The sequence below is a fragment of the Calonectris borealis genome, chromosome 2 (assembly GCF_964195595.1).
Source record: "Calonectris borealis chromosome 2, bCalBor7.hap1.2, whole genome shotgun sequence".
Lineage (NCBI taxonomy): Eukaryota > Metazoa > Chordata > Aves > Procellariiformes > Procellariidae > Calonectris > Calonectris borealis.
This window is the reverse complement of record NC_134313.1, coordinates 159243099-159260684: the sequence shown is the minus strand read 5'-3', so window position 1 is coordinate 159260684 and position 17586 is coordinate 159243099. Positions and strand designations below refer to the sequence as shown.

General features: G+C 37.5%; 1 protein-coding gene across 2 annotated transcripts in view; it reads left to right on the top strand.

Annotated features, from left to right (window-relative positions):
- WDR37 (WD repeat domain 37) overlaps positions 1 to 16602 on the top strand; it is a 48917-nt gene extending 32315 nt beyond the window's left edge. For both annotated transcript variants that reach the window (XM_075144108.1, XM_075144107.1), the window contains 3 exons: positions 11073 to 11207; positions 11884 to 11998; positions 13429 to 16602. In XM_075144108.1, coding sequence (XP_075000209.1) covers positions 11073 to 11207; positions 11884 to 11998; positions 13429 to 13560 — 382 coding nt within the window. In that variant the 3' untranslated portion in view covers positions 13561 to 16602. The remainder of the gene's footprint in view (positions 1 to 11072; positions 11208 to 11883; positions 11999 to 13428) is intronic.
- Positions 16603 to 17586: the final 984 nt, after the last annotated feature.

Here is a 17586-nt window from a genome sequence, read left to right as displayed (position 1 = left end):
GCAAGTTTTTGTGTCCAGTGGTGCCTCCATTTTTTTCTGAGCTAGTTAACTGCTTTGTCCCAGGACATTTTTTCAGAGAAAGGAACATGATTGACATTAATGTTTTTCCATATGTATGCTGAGACCAAATGATGTTGATCTGGGGTGATCACACTGTAAAAGGTGTTAGCTGGTATTTTGGCCTCTATCACCTGTAAACTATCTGGGAGTTTATTTTTTATGAATGGAATAGGCCTTGAGCAACCTCTTTGGTCACTCTTACTCCAGCTGTTAATTCTCTTCATATTTGTGTTTGTCTGTTGTATCGTCTGTCTCCATTTTGTTCTTTGAATGTATGAGGTTTTGGTATTGACACAGGCTTTTTCACCAAATACACTGTAACTTTTAACAGTCTCAAAACTGACTGCTGTTGAATGGCTTGAGGTGGTTCAGCTCTCTGTTTTGTTGAAGAGATGATTCCGTTACGGAAGATGAGTATTTCACTGAGGGATGCAGTCAGAGCGGAGATGGGAGTTCGATATTTTGCAGTCTAGACATACTTTGAGGGATTTTATTTTTGTCCATTATTGTAGTGCCTATTGGCAAAGTATTTTTAAATTACTCTCTAATCAACAGTATAGCAATCTTCTCACATTAAGCAGCATAGAAGAAACTGTTTTATCCCTTGACTGGAAAATACATAAACACAAGACATTTTTTGGCTTTCCTGAATGTCTATTTGAATAACTTGCCAAGTTTTTAGTATTTTAATAGGCTCTTGGAATGAGTTCTGAAAATTGGATGTTACAGTCATTAGTGCTGATGATTTAAAGTCCTCAACCATAAGTTTTAACAGCCTCTTGCTAACCTGATGAATAGAGCTCACAGAGCAGCAGCTATTTTTTTTTTCCTGTGTTTTTCACCTCATTTTCAACTCCTAGTGCGTTAAACCAATATAATTAGATGCCAAACATCTCAATCATGAGCCAACATAGAGTGTTTATTGTGTTGTAGCCCCCAAAATCTTACTCCATCCTGATACCCCTTCCCACAGGGGATCCAAACCGCCACCGAATCCTCGCAGCGCGTGGCTCGGGGTTTGTGTCGTTCCCTCGCGCCCTGTTTGGCGCTGCCTGGCCCTCGCTTCTCTCTCGAACGATGTAAAACCCTTCCCCGCGCCGCCGAGCCGAACCGCAGGCTGCGGGGCGGGGGCAGCGCTGACCGACGGCTGCCGGCCGGGCCGGCGCGGCGGAGCGGCGCGGCAGCGCGGGCGTGACACCCGCGCCCGCGCCAGCAGGTGGCAGCACCGCCCCGCCGGCCGCGCGCGGCCCCGCCGCAGCGCCCCGCCCCGCCCAACACCCACAAATAGGGCTGGGGCTCCTCGGGGCCGACCCTGACACCGGGGCGGGGCGGGCGGCTTCTGCCTCGGGAGCTTTGCATCCGGCATGGGATTCCTGCCGCCGAGAGCGATTTTTAGTTTCGGAAGTGCGAGGGAGGGCATCGAGGCTTTAAACCTGCTCGGAAGCGCGGGTTTTTTGTTCCCTGCAGTGTTACGCCTTGTGTCTGTCCGCGTACTAAAGAATATGTGGATAGTGTAATTTCAACTTCCTTTTTACTAGCTTTAATGAGTTAGATTTAAGATTTAGTCAAAATGGGTTAGATTTAAGATTTAGTCAAAATGGCACACTATCTTGTAAAAAATACAACAGAATGATGCTGATGTGTTGATAGACTAACGAATCCTGTTATATGCAGAGTATGATTTTATAAAGTTAATTGACACCCAAAAATGGAAAGCAGTTGCTGTGCGTTGCCTTATACTATAAAGTGATGTTCTGTCAAAATAGGTGTGTATGTATACCAGCTGTGAGAGATTATTTGTGTTTTAAGTAAGTGGACTAAGAAATCACCTATTATTTTGGTATTCTGAGCATATAACTGCTTGCTTTATTAAAAGCAGAATATTTCTTATAGTCCACTACTGTGACAGTCCAAGAAAATAGTCTCCTCCTGTAAGGCCAGAAGGAATCTGTTGTGATCAGCGTATTTGTCTCGAGCTTCTTGCATTGATTCAGGTTTTGAATTAGGAGGTAATTTTAGTAGAACTGCCAACTGTATGTTAGGTTGTTCCAATGATAAAGATTTCAACTTAGCCCTTGGTAAATTCAGTAAGTTGCTCATCCCAGTGTTTAGTTAACCTCTCTGTTAAGCGTCTTGTGCCTCCCTAGTCTGAGTTTGTCTAGCTTCTGGATTTTATCTTGAAGAGCTTTGTTTTCTCTATTAATAGATACTTAGGTGATGATAAAAGTTTCCTATATTTTCTTCTCTGCAAATTACCAGTTCTTTTTTACAAGTTACCTATTTTGCCTCAAAGGGTGTTTTCTAATATATTTTAACATTTATATATCCACAGACCAAGTTCAGTGCATTGGGTAGTACTTTAGCACTTCAAGCCTGCATTCAGCTGAGTCTTCAAAGTACACTCAGGTCTTTTTCGAATTTGCATCTTCCTAGGGAAGTTTCCAAATCTGTAAACATTGCTTGTTTACATTTTTCTTACATATGACTGTTTCAGTCCAGTACCTGACTTATTTGCCTGTGCCCTGCTGGCATAGTGATAAAAGTATCTTGTCACATTTTCTTTTAGGTTTGCCATGCCCCCAGTTTGTCTCACTTACTTATTCTCTACTGATGAAAAAATAATGAAATGGTGTGGAAATAAGACTGATTTTTGCTTAAATATAAATCTTTGTTATTGTCTGATTTTGTGTGCGCTCCAATTGGAATTTATATTACTAGTGCTGTTAATCTCCAGTCACATCCCTCTATGAGATGTTTAACAGAGCCCTGGGAAAAGTTTACATTTGTATTATCATCCAGACACTTACTTGTTGCATGTTAATTAACTTCCTGAGTTAAGGCCTCCAAAAATTATATTGGGGACTCAAATTCCAACACCTTTTTCCCAGCAGATAGTGCTTTAAAATACATGTTTGATAATATATAGAACCAGCTGTTCTCCTATTGAGAAATTATTGAATTTAGAGGTTATTGATTAGAACTCTTCAAGTTGAACTAAGGTGGTGCTCTGAAGAGCAAAATGCTTCTAGCATCTACATGGCAATTTTCATTCCAGCTTCACTCCTGCTTTTGTTTGCGGACCCCTGTGCAGCCATGTCTTGTCGGTGCTCTGAAGGCCATTCTTTTTCCAAGGTGGTGACCTAGTGGAACAACTCTGGCGTTGACATGCTCTTGCATATGTGCGTAATGAGTTTTTCAGTCTCTTCAAGTACTCTGCGTGTGCTGAGGTCTGTCTTGATGTGTGGAACCTTCTAAAATGTTCATGTTGGAAATCTTTACCATTTGTAGCTTAAAAAAAATCTTAGGCTGTACAGGTCCAGTCAAGTACTTTACAGATTTTATATGTTTGTTCTGACAATTTAGTAACACTGGAAATAAACAAATATCCTATTGGCAACAGAATGCTTATTAGCTAGTGGATTCATATACATCTTTTAAACCATACACTGCTTTTGCTATATATTTGTAATATGTTGATGCTTATACGCAGCTGAAGAGTTACTTGGTTAATATTAAAGTGTTTTGTTCTGTTTAGTGACTGTCAAACCTACACAGTGGTTGGGCACATATCTTTTGAAATGCTTGAATAAAAATGTGCAGGACTTCCAAATCTGGACTTGCAAATATCATCCTTCAAAGAGTAAAATGTCACCTTCGGAAGCAGCTTTGGGTTGCTATCTTTAAGTGAATATCCTTTGTTAATGCTTCTTGACTGTTCAGTATATAGTTATGCACCATCTTGTCATGGTGATTAAATGCTTTATTGGCTTAAAAAAAAAAAAAATTGAGCATGTACTTTTGACCTAGCCAGAAAAAATTACAAAGTTTGTTTATGGCTTCTCAAACTTACTGATCTGTGTAGCTAGATTGAGCCAGTGCATCAAACATGAATGTGGGTTAGCTGTTGAATCTATATCTTTTTGTTACTTTCTGGGCAAACTCGGAGAAAAAATTGCTGAAAGTGGATCTTGTTCAGCTTTTTGTCAGAAATAACATAAGGTGTCTTATAGCCCTTTCAGTCTACAGCATATTCCTTCTTCTTTCACTCTGGTTGTGTGGCTATAGGAGATCAGAAGGGGAGGTTCCTGTTCATTTGCTGTCTGTATGTCTCTGAATGTGCAACTGGATGGTGACTTGTGCTTTATCCTGAGAACTTTGAAACTAGAGAATTACAAGTATGTCTTGCTTCTTCAGCTCTTCCTCTTCAAGCTCCTACGCCTGCTGGAAAATCTGAATTAAAAGCCGTAAAAATACTTAAGCAGCAGCTGATTAGGATGCTAGGCTTAACTATGACATTTAGTGAATTGGGAATTAATGTCAAAATTCTGTATCAAGAGACTAATAATTGCTTTAGTTTTGTGGACATTCAGGTTTGCCAAGATCAGCTGGCTTTCCCATATTCTTTATTCTGCAAGATTTAATTCTTATACCCTGATATGTGTCTGTCTTGTTCTTGAAAGGCCAAGTCATGGCAGGGGGGGAAATGCCTTCTCTTCAGGCAGCAATGTCATTAGACATCCCTGTTGGAAAGTAGTCTTATTCTAGATATCCCCAATATTACAAGGTCACTGTTAGGTATTCTTATTCAGCCACATTTTCTTGGTGAAGCTAAAGCCTATCTAGATGTAGTTCTAAAAATGCAAGTTTTGCACCTTTGACTAAAAACTGTGCTAGGAAGGGGAGTCTTTTGTGCCAAACAAAATGTCACAAGTTGGATGCTGTCAGTGGAGTTTGACCAGTTTAAAGCATCTGTTCTTTTCAAGATAGTCCTGTTCTTGCTTCAGCTATTAATGCCATCAATGATGCTTTGTCTACCATTTTTCTGTTATTTCTAATCAAAGAATGCCTTAGGCATTCACCATGTGTGGATCTCTCAATCCAGCTTCTGTAAGAAATGCAAAATTTTTCTGATGAAACATTCAGTTTTCTCCCCAAGCCTTACTGATTAACTAGATGATTCTGATATTACTGTTAGTATTCCTACCTTGTTCTGTCTGCTGTGGTTTTTTATTTTCTCTTGCATTTCATTGAAAAAGGCCCCAAACTTGCCTTTCAAACACTGTTCTGATCCCATATTTGCATGTTGCATATTCTTTAAATGAAGATTATGGCCTGGACTTTAAGCTCTAGGGTTAGCTTTTTTTAAATTTTGTGCTTCTAAACATGTACATATAAAAACCTTTTGGTTTACATTTATTACATACGTGTAACAGAGCATGTTAAGGTTTTAACAGTTTTCTTAGAGTTGTTAGTAGCCTTATTAGCTGATAGCTCAAGCATCCAGCTTTGAATTTGTCTGACTTCCCACGTTGTTAGCTTCTTTGTGAATATGTTTAAGGACAAACTGGGGCCAGCATGCTTTACATGCCTTCAGCTTCATCCGGGTTACCTGTCTTTGCTCTCTTGCACAGCTTGAATACCCCATTTTCTATTTTAACCTTCCCCCAACCCAATACTGTCATGGAGTTGTCAAAGTGCCGAAAAAGCAATTTGAAAGATAATATATTTTGATAGTTTTGTTTCCTCTATGTTCTTGAGCCTTTTCTGTTGTCATTGGCGAACTTCCTCATGGTAAAAATTGCTTCCTAACTAATAAAGAAATATAAAAAATTGAATAAACTACTCCTTAAGCTATAAGAGTAGCTAAAAAAAGGCCTGTAGCTAAAAGAAAAAAAAAATCCTTTAGGTGTTTTATTTTGGGGAATGGGACATGTAACATACAAATTTTGACTGTACTCAATGTTAGCCATTAGAGTTTTGTCGGTCACTTTAAAAAAGATGTAGGCAGTAAATCTGTATCCAGTTGCTTATGAGTGCTTTAAGCTTCACTACAATAGATGGAGAGAATCTTAATTCATTCTTGAATGCATGCACTAAAAAGTGCTATGATTTTTTTTCAAATGACCCACAAAAGAGCCAAAGGCCTTTTCTTTGTATCCTGTTGAGTAAAGCATAATGTTCCATAGTGTGTTGTCGTTCTAAAGCTTACATAACATATGCAGCAGTACTGCAGGGATAAATGGACCTTTTTTATCCCATCATAAATGTGATGGAATTGATTTTAAAAATATCTGCACCTTAACTAATTTACTAGCTTGCCATTGAGTAATTTTCATAAAAGCTAGTTATTGTTTTCAATCCTGTATCATTTTGTTATTTTAAGGGAGATGGTGAGAAAAGGAGATACCGGCAATTTTCTCTAAATGTCATGAAACACATATCTCTGGAATAGACACTGTTGATTTAAACGCTAAAAAAATGACTTTTCAGTGCTAACAGTTGTCTCTGAATTCCCCCCTCCCCCTTCTGTGCTAATTCTTTCATGGTTTGTTCCTGCCATTTCGCAAGTTGGAGGAAAAAGCTCTGCTGATACTTGGAGATAAATCCACAAACAAACTTCGAGAATTGTATGTGTAGCTCTTCCTGGAATTGAGTGCCTTTAGCACTTCTAAAACCTGAATGCACAATCAAACATGGAGGTATTGGCGTGCTCTTTCCCTGGGACTCCTGTGGCCAATGCCATCACCCTTTAAGATGAGCCAACTGTTGTCCATATCTGGAGGTTTTAAACACAGGTCATGGCTTCCCCCCAGGCTGCAGACTGCTCTGTGTGGGGATATGCTTTGTTCCCCTAAAAGAAAGGAAACTCTTGTGCAGAAAATGCTGTCCCAAATAGAGCTTTCTTTAGGTTTTGTTCCTGAATTTTACTATTTAAAATGAGAGGCATATTTGAGTACTCAGATTTTGCTGTTTAACTACAATTTTGTGTACATCGAATAAATTTATCTGAAAGCTCTGTTTTAGTCCATTTTCTCCAGAACTTCATCCCACGCACAGATTAATGCTTATGAGTAGACGCCTTTTCACAGGCACGAAAACATGTTGTCTCCCTGTGTTCAACGGTAAATCCCAGTATAGGTTGCAAATCAAAATGGAAAGAGGAGTGTTAACTTTTTTTTTGGTGCATTGCCAATAAGGGTTCTGCATCAGCATTTCATGGTCCAACATTTTCAACATCTTTTTTTTTTTTTCCCTTCTTCCGTCCCCTATGTGTGAAATTTCAGCAGATTGTTATGCAAAACAGTTTTGTGTCTCAGTGTGACTGGGGAGACAGCTGTTCGGCCTAATGAGGAGTGCTAGCACTACAGTATTTCTGTTGATTGAGACCCACGGAGGGAGCAGGATGTTCGAGGCCAGGCAGCGGTGTGTGGTGAGGAAGTGCCACACTGTCAGCTGGAAGTACACGCTCGGCTGCTCCCTATGACAAGATAAATGAGTTTTGCTGGGGTTTGGCGGAGGCTGAAGCTTTTCTGGAGAATAGTTGTAGCACACCAAATTCCCTGTGGGACCCACAGTTTGAAGTGTCGTAAGACTGCTTCCTCTTTGCCAGTTCTTCTTTTTTTTTTTTTAATGTCCTACAATACCTGTCATCTTTTTGAGTTATTAAAAACCTAATGTCTTCTAGCATTCCATTAACACGGAGTCTGATGATCTTTTGTTGACACTTTTTATTAATTTAGTCAAGGGGATGTTAACCACAGTTTTAGCTGGGTTAGAAAAAACTGAAGACTAGTATAAACAGAAAGTAAAACTAGCCACATAGAAATACAGGAAAAAGTCTTTTAATTTTTGCATTATGTGTGGGGTTAGGGAGGCAATACTTTTGAAAGGTTATTTGTATATTGGCTGCTCTGCCAACTTCTTTCTTCCCACACAGACTTTGCTTCCCTTTCTTCTCACCTTCCCCCTTTAGTTGGGCTGGAATCCTGTTTTAGTTTACAAGTAGGAAGTGGCCTTTCTCTTGTCGCTGTTGTGTCTTAATTTAAAAAAAAAAAAAAAACCAACCAAAAACCAGAAAAACCCCTAGATGAGATGTATCTGTCTCACCTTAAGAGATGCCCCAGTTTGGAATACCAGAGGAGACAAAGTATGATCTGTACATAAGAAAACCTATGAGCTCATGTTTTCTTAAGTCAGTAGTGTTGTACATGTTCTTGAATTTAAATGTATGTGTTTTTTTTAAATATTGACTCAATATGTTCCACTTTAAAAAAAAAAAAAACCCAAACAAAAAAACCCACCTGGTCTTTACTCAGATGACAATCAAGTGCTGATAATCCTCCCTAGAGTTGTCACGTTTGTGAGAATGATACTGGTTTTGGCCTTTCTAGACTTGGTATTAAGTTACTTAAAACTTCTAGTCTTGCAATCTTGTTTTGAAAATGAGATATCTTTGAGAATTGAATAGAGTGTATCTATAGGTTCCCCTAGAAGAATAATGTTTTATTTTTTTAAAAGCGTAATATCTAAGACTGTTATCCAGTACATCCATATACTCTTTGGTTTGAAACTGTGACCAAAATTCTTGATGATAAACAGTGGGTTCAGTAAAAAGTGCTTTATATCTAGCCTTTGAATTCAAAGCTCCTTATGAAAAAGGCTGTTTTCGTAGTCATGTATGCTTGCAAATAGTGCATATCCCAGCCTGCAGTGCCTTACAGGGATGAACTGTTGGGAGGGTTGGCAGAGGACTAAGACCAGTAAACACCTTTAAAGATGTCACTGAAAATGGCCGGGCAGCCTTCCCCTTGCCCAGTTGCCAGAGCGCGCTACAGCAGAACTTCATTGCATTTTTATTTTACAAACTTTTTCTTAGTGTACCCAGTAATAGCTGAATGAATAATTAAACTGAAAACAGTACAGGAAAGGATTTTCTTTTCTTTTGAGACTCTCTTTGTTTTTACAGGAGCAGTAAGGGTCGAGCTAACCTAGAGTTGGCATTCTGTTTGCATGGCAATAGTTTTGGATGTTTTAATTTGAAAAATGATAAATCTAAGAATGAGAGAACTTTATGTGGTCAAAGAAACTTAACTGTGTTTGACAGTGATAAGTGATAAAGGAGAACCAATATGAGATCAAAGAAGCTGGAAAGCTGTTTAAAGTTGTGAAAAAAAGCATCCAAAATTGGAGGGTTATTTTAAGACAGTTTCACAACATATTCCAACTGTAATTGGAATAAAATCTATGATGGGAAAACAGATCAGATTTGTGTGTTGGCAGCAGAATACTAAAATGCTGTGCATTTACTCACCTTTTCTATGACTTGAATTCCTTACACTGTTGTGTACAAGGAAGTCTCCCAATGTGTGTGCGAAGTATAGAGATTTAGTAGTGAATTTTAAACTTAGAAACATTGTTTCAAATGTGTTACAGCAGTATAGAGTTCGGTGAAAGTCTGAAACATTTTACTGAGGTATTTTGCAGCTTATACAAAAAACTAGTGAGGAGGGAAATGCAGATGTTGGTAAGCGTAATGGAGTCAGGCTGGTGGAAGACAAGCTCGGTGCTAAGAACATACCAACCCTATTCTGCAGTAACTTGACTATGTGAATGAGTTTTCTTTCCAAATGCGAAGGTGCCTGATGAAAGAGAGTCATCAGTTGTGGCCTTCATGTATGTTTTAACTTTTTGACTTTTGGTTCATAAGGTCCAGAAGATTAGGTGAAGACCTCTTGGTTCTTATTGTAATCATCTCCCTGGTAGCTTAGCTGCATTCTAATAATGCATTAGGAAACTTGGTATCATGAATAAAATGGGCCTTCATCCTAATTAAAACTTAATTTGGTGTCAATTTAAATTAAGAGGCTTGCATAAACTGGTCCATTGTGACCTGGCTAGTGCTAATCTCAATCAGCAACTTGGATAGGACATGAATTCAAATTTCTCCAGAACAACCAAAGTGACAGTAACAACTGACAACTTAAATTAAAATTACTAAATTCTAAGAAATTGATGTGCATGACCCAAGTTACAAGATAGGTCATTAAATCAAATCTGTAGAAACAGAATTGAGAAGCCTTCCCTAATGATTTTAGGGAGAGACAAAAATGCTTTGTTAGTACATTGTGTGGGCAGAAAATAACTGGTTTTGAATTGGGAATTCATGCAGTACAAAAATGAAAATAATAGTACAAAAACTTTAATTGTTTCATATGAAATAATAGGTAAAAGATTTAAAAAAAAATCAGCTCATCATCATGAGAACTATTCATTTGAGCTCAGCAGTATACTGTTCTCTGAAAGTATAAAATACAAAGATAATAAAATTATAAAATAAAATTCTTTATATAATCTCTTTTGAAAGTAATATGTTGCACTTCCAATTGCTAGAAATATTCTTGGGAGTCTTTCCTCTGGCTACCCTTGTGCATTTATAGACATAATGGGTAAAATTTGAAGAACTGTCTGGTCATGCTTCTTACTATTACTAATTGCCATTTTTTTATCTGACTTTCAGACTTTAACTACTTGTAAAATAGGAATAGAAGTCACAATTAGAAATTACTAGATTGCCGTAGCTGTTGCTAGTGGAGTTATACTGGAAGCTCTGTGTATGTATTACAGCATGTTTAGGTGTGTGTGCAAAATAGCTTTAGCTACATCTCAGGTATTTTGGATCTCCTCAGTGTCTGTGCTGTGAATAACAAATGCCTGAGGTAGTTCTACAGAAGTCTTTGAATGGAAAGTGAAAGAGCTTGACTACTAGTCTCAAAACACTTGAGAGGAAGAATTGTACTGTATGTTACTAATTCAGTTTTGGTTGTCTGATAAGCCTACTGGACATTAATACAGAACTTCAAAAGTGAATTAAGGTTTCAAGACTGGACATGTTTAGCTCATATTAGGATCAGTGGATTATGAGAGATGCCTCCAGAGTGACTCTCCACTGTTGGGCTGCTTTTCTTAGCACTTGGGCCAGTCAAGCCTTGTACACCTTAAGTGACACAGCTTCTTGTAAGAATATTTTTTTTTAATTCTAAAATACCCATCTGGAGTTCTAATATTTCAGGTTACTTTGGTTTAAAAAAAAAAAAAACCAAAAACAAACAAACAAAAAAGCAAGTAACATATTTTAAAAGAAACAGGAACAGAAAATAGAACTTTAAATCAGATGCTAGTTTAATAAAGAACCTTAGAGCTTGATGTCTTTCTTTTTATTCCTGATTGTTTAGCACTGTGACATCTGCAGTTTTCACTGTGGGAGACAATGTTGTTTCTGGTAGTGATGACCGTACTGTTAAAGTTTGGGATTTGAAAAACATGAGGTCTCCTATTGCAACAATCCGTACAGATTCTGCAGTCAACAGGTAAGCAGATCTCCGAGTTACTATTTTTCTTAATTCACATTTTCTTAACTAATTCTTAATTTCTTTCGCATGTGGGAATGGTTCAAAGCTGCACCAGGGGAGGTTTAGACTGGACATTAGGAAGCATTTCTTTACCGAGAGGGTGGTCAAACATTGGAACAGCTTCCCAGAGAGGTGGTTGATGCCCCAAACCTGTCAGTGGTTAAGAGGCATTTGGACAATGCCCTTAATAACATGCTTGAACTTGGTCAGCCCTAGGCAGTTGGACTAGATGATCGTTGGAGGTCCCTTCCAACTGAAATAGTCTATTCTATTAATTCACTGAATATACATTTAATTTTAGTCACTAAAATTAAAGTTAAGTTTTATGAGATTTTGAAAAATGTCTGAAGTGGTTTTATAAAATGCAGGTGTAGTCAACATTAATTTTCAGTAAATACATCGTATTGCTTTTCTGAGATTTTTTTATATGGGATGCAGTTGAGGCTGTTTGAGCATCTAGTACAATAGAAAACACCTTAATGGTTTAATACTTTTTTCTTTTTTCACTTGTGAATTCTAATCAGGGAAAATTCAGCTGTATCACTTCTTGTGAGCTTAAACTTGTACTGTCAAGTTCTATTTGCCAGGCTAATACTGGTTTGGTACATAACCTACTTTTGTCTCTTCTGTGCAGGATTAACGTATGTGTTGGCCAAAGAATCATCGCCCTTCCACATGACAACCGACAGGTTAGATTATTTGACATGTCAGGAGTCCGATTAGCACGCCTCCCTCGCAGTAATAGACAGGTAAATGAATATTTATAGCCTTAAAGTATGTCTGTTCTTCTTCCATACAAGGTTAAAACTAGGATTTGGTCTCTCTAGCTTAAAAGCTGAACAAGTGCTGAAAGACACTTGTCTATACAAATACGCTGTGTTAGTTACTGAAAATGAGTAACATGCAAATAAGTAACATTTTGTATTTTTTTATTGGAATTGGAAATGATGTTTCAACTGGATTTCATCATAATTTTTCTCCTTACTAAAGTGAAACTAATGTCTACCTTCTCTATGAAATGGAAAAAATGTGTAAGAGCATTTCAAATGTGTTTTAATGTCTTGATGTGAATCATGTCAGAAAAGTGACTCACTATGAGGTTTAATGGTTTTTTGGGGTTCTTTTTTTTTTTTCAATTACTCAGTGTTTAGTTTGTTATATAAGAAACATAAAAGGAAAAAAGTGGGGGTCAGTTTTGTGAGCTCACCTTGTATGATTTGGTGATAAGTGGTTTTTTTGGTGTGTGTTTTTTTTTTTCCCCCCTTCCGTGCTTATGTACATAAATTCTTGATATTTGGTACTAAGTACTAAACCATTCTTGCTGCAGCCATCAAGTTTTGTGCATTTGTGGTGCTATTTGGCATGGCAAGCATCACTAATGGAGCAAATTAGCCTAAGTGAAATTAATTGGATTATGCCACTTCAGTAGGCTTTTTTGGGTGAATTCAGCAGCTCTTGCCAGAATTTAGGAAGGGGTTTTAAGACATATTTAGTCTTTTTTTTTTTAGTCTTTTGCTAGTTTAGTTTTTTTTATTCTATTGTTTAGTCTTGATTTTTCTTTTTTTTTTTTTCTTTTTTGTCTTTTTTTTTTCCTTAGTATTTCCATTCAGGCTGACACTACGGAAATCATGGCAATTTTTTTTTTTTTTAACTTAAATGTTGGTCAGAATCCTCCTTGGAGCATTTTTGTTACTATTGGACGTGAACAATAGATAAGGCATTGCTTTTCCTCAGTATGACATTCCTCCTGCTGTAGCATTATCCTTTCTGAATTATGAACGCGATGGACACTTAATCTTGCAGGTTTATAACAAAGTAGTTGCCAGCAAGTAGTTCCGTATTTCAAGATTGTTTTTATAAATAAAAATGCTAAAATCAAAATGCAATTTGCTTTTGTAAATAAAATGTAATTAGATAGGAAACATACCTTGGAAAACTCAAAAGTTTTGATGCACCTGTTTGTATGCTTCTGTCATTGTGGATCTGGTGCTGGTATTAAGGAGTCTCATAGTTACAAAGATTTTTACCTTGCAGATGAAAGTAACAATGACCTTTAGGGCTCTCAAGTACTGTTTGTAAAAACACTAGCAAGTTTGCATTTTGAGTTGCACTAACTTGTTGACATAGAAGCTTTCAAGATACATTGCAAGTAATACTGCTGTCTCCCAAACTGTCACAGGGCCACAGAAGAATGGTATGCTGCTCAGCATGGAGTGAGGACCATCCAATATGTAACCTCTTCACATGTGGATTTGATCGTCAGGCTATTGGTTGGAACATCAACATCCCTGCTTTGTTACAAGAAAAATGAAATGCTGGAAGAATTTTTGCATTTTATGTTGCCATGGACTTATATACTTCCGCAGACTTTTCTGAACACTGGTCTGCTGTCTCTCTAAAAGCTCCTCCTGAAATGGAGACTTTAGCAAATGTTGTTCTTGTTACCACATTGTGCACAGTTTGCATGAATTGTACAGAAAATGTGATTTTTTTTTTAAATTAGTTTGTCTTGTGTATGAACTTTTATATTTGGCATTCACTGGTCAATATGTTCACTGTTGCATAGAGCACATAAATGTTCATAAGTTATTTAGCATTTAATAGATACACAGTAGGGCATTACAGTTGTGACATAAATGTGAAACTTATGTAATTAATGTAGAGAGTGTATAGCAGTCTGTTACGTTTTTCCATGACTCTACATATCTGCCTTGTGTTAAAAAGAATCTGCAGGGCTAAAACTTTGAAATGAAGTGTGAATTTCACTAATTGTATGATTGTAAACATTTTCCTGTTTGCATCTGATTTGGAATACTTTTTTTAGTGCTGCAGTATAGTGCAACTTCAACTCCATTTTTATTCCAGTTACTGGAGAAATAGTAGATTTGAGAAGGCAAATGCAAGAAACTTGTAGTGAGTGTAGACTGCCAGGTTTATTTGGAATGCTTTTGTACTTTTCTTTTGAAAAAGAAAAATATCCATTCTGCCCTTCTTATATAAAGTGATTCTAAAATCTCATGGCATTTCATACTAGCAAAAATCCAGAATATTATGATTCTAATCACTGAAATCTAGTTAAGCAAATTTTGAAGCACTTTAGTTTATAGCTATTGTTATAAACCATTTATGAAAGTTTGACTTTACCAGTGAATGTGAGCTGACCTTTGTAAGAAGGATTGCTTGTTTTTGGTGATCTGCCCAGAAAGGAAATAGGTTTTTTGGGGGTTGTTTTTTTTTTTTCCCAAATATACCTACAGTGAGCATACTTTTAATTGTGTTCACTTCCCATATTTTTATTTTGAGCCAGCAATACAAAGTAAATGAGTACTACCTCAAAAATGAATGTTGGTCAAGATGCATTGAATCTCTCTGTAGCCTAGAAGAAAGCACTTTTGGTCTCTGGCTGAAGTACTGTCTCTGACATGAGAGGAAAGACAATCATACTAAATGTGATCCTTAAGATAATGAACACTTAAAGCTAATGGAGCAATATGATAAGTAAACATCATTTGTCACCTTTCTGTTCTCAGCCATGGCAAGGGCTGCTGCAGTCCCTATTCTGTTCCAAAAGGGGGTAATTAACATAGGTGTCCCTTCTTTCTCCCAAATGATCTTACTCTGGTTTTGCTCCTCACTGTGCTTAGCCTTTTTTGCACTGGCAGTGGGGTGTTATACCACAGCTGCTGATTATACAAGTAAACGCAGGTGGCAGCTGATGTCTTCGAAAGAACAAAAAGGCTGCTTCAGACAGACACTTCTTTTTAGCTAAAGGGAGATACTGCCCCTAACTGTCTGACATATCACAGTATAAGATGAAGGGTGAGGGTAAGCCAAGTGTGCACTCTTACAGCGGGAATCATGGAGTTTATGGTGGGTTGGCATAAGATAAGTATTAGGAACTTTTTATCTCATGAGTATGTGAAGCGATAGCTGTGCTCATGTCCTCTACAGCACTGCTTATAATGACTTTGAGGCAGATGTGTTAACTGGTTCTCCTGTTAACTAACATATAATGGCATTGGAGTGCAATGGGATGGGATCGTGAATGCATCCTTAAGTAATTACAGGGAAACTGGGGTCCTAGAAATGGTTTTGGAGCATAATATTGAGGAAGCTCAAGATATTTAATGGAGAATGTACGTAGTGTCTTTATAATACAGGTCGTTGTAGCAGCTTGATAGCTTGTTTTTTTCTGGTGGTTCTTTTTCTTTTTTTTTTTTTTAATAGATACAAGATATATACAGAATTGTACTGAAGTAATCTTAAAATACCATAGTGAGGTTGGAGAAAGCAGCTGCAGAGTTTTAAGTCTTCTGATAACAAGGCTTAAAGGATGGTGTCAAAGTTTATTTTCTTTTTTTTTTTTCTGGGTTTTTAACTCCTGGGTAAAGCCATTTGATGTTGGGTTGCAGGTTTTATTCTTTAGGAAAAAAAGACTCACTTTTTCTTTTAGTTGGCAATGGAGAGAACTTGACACAGGTTGATGCTGCTTAAAAAAAGAGAAAAATGTCTCTCCAGCCGGTAGAAGCAGTTTCTCCAGCACGGCCTGCATGTAGTATCTTGAGCAATGGCTTTCCTTTCATTACCTGAAGTGGGGGAGAGGGTCACTGGTTTTGGTCCTGCTAAATTAAATTGTCTGTTAAAGCTTCTATAATACATATGTAATACAGGATCACTAGACTCTATGCAGTTTAATCATCATTGCTGCAAACTTTTTATATCACCAGAGGGACCATCCTCTGGCACCAGGAATGGAATGATTACATGCTTTCACTTTGAAAAAAATCAACCAAACAAGGTGCTAGAGCCATGTTCTTATGAGCAGGCTAATACTTAATCAGCTAAACACTTAACTATCACTTAGCTTAATTTTATATACTGTTCCGAAGGGTAAGTCAAGGCTGCCATTCCCCTTGAAGCAAATCACACGTGAGCAGTGGTAGTGAATAATACAGTGACTAAATATGCAGAAAACATTTCATGGCTTTGAATGTTCTAAAGAGTGTTTTTCAGCACTGAACAATGTCCAGCATTTCATAAAATGGAGGAGAGTTGCAGTTATGGTTTCAGTATTGTGCAGAATTTCACAGAGAAGTCATCACTGGGCAAAATCAAGCTTTTATGTCTTTGTCTCAAGCAATGCACATCAGTTTTCACAAAGTTTGTATATACTTTACAATCGGAAAGATCTGGAATGAAACATCTTATTTGTTGCCTAAATCTGTGAAAACCACCTTTTTGAAAAAAGAATTTATAAGTTATGTGGAACCACTTTTTATTCTGCTAATTTGTTTTTAGATGTAAAATGTTTTTCTTCATTATGATTCAAAATGCATTAAAACATTCAACAATTTTTTTTTTTTTGCAAGTGGCTGTTCTTCTGTATTGCATTAAGGTTGTTATTAATCTTAGTCTTTCACTTTGTTAGTAGTCAAAGGATCTTCCTATCCACTTTCCGCTCTCTTCTACTCAAAAAGTTCATTTCCAAAGCAGCGATGGGCACAGTTCTTCTGGAAGAAGACCAAGTCTGTCCCTGAAGGTAGGACTTCTGTAGTGCAATCAGTCATGCTGCCAGTAAAGTATATAGGCTGAAAAGCTGCTCAGACCTGCATTTATACTGTCTTCTCCAGTTTTGCATGAAAAATTTTGTAATTGCATTTTGTTATGCAGATTATACAGAAGTCTCTATGTGACTTTTCACAGTGCTCTATAAATTGGTATTTTAAATGAAGTCTAAACCAGATTTTATATGTTTAGAATACAGCGAAAGTATTGCAGAACTTCCCTGATGGGGGAACGCCACCATCAGTTTTTCTGTAGGTTAATGAAGGTTGGTTGCTTGTTGCATCCATATTATTCAAAAGATAAAGCTTTGCAATGTTGAAATAAATCCCAAAAAGCTCAGTGTCGTAGTAAGCCATGCCGTCGGGTTTCGGATGTGTAGGCAGAGTGCTGCCTAGCCAGTACCTGAGTACGGAGCACTGCTGTGTGCATACTGTGTTTTCCTTCAAAGTGCTTTAGGATCCCTTATCGCCACGTTTCGAACACTCGAGAGCTAGTGCTCTGGAAAACTATTATTAATCAGTGTCGCTGGTGATATGGACCAGAAATAAAAGAGCCAACTTATAAGGTGGCACAACTGTTGTGAGGGCTGGATTGAGATAGAATGCCAAACCCTGGTTTTTAGTCGATTTTAATTGAGGGATTTAAATCAAGTCGGGGCTTATTGCAACTGATTTAAACTTGTGATGCTTGTAAGCTTCTTAAATCTTCTAATGACCTAAGTTACATACCCTTTACAAAGGCCATTTCTGTTCATACTTGGGGGGAGGGGGTT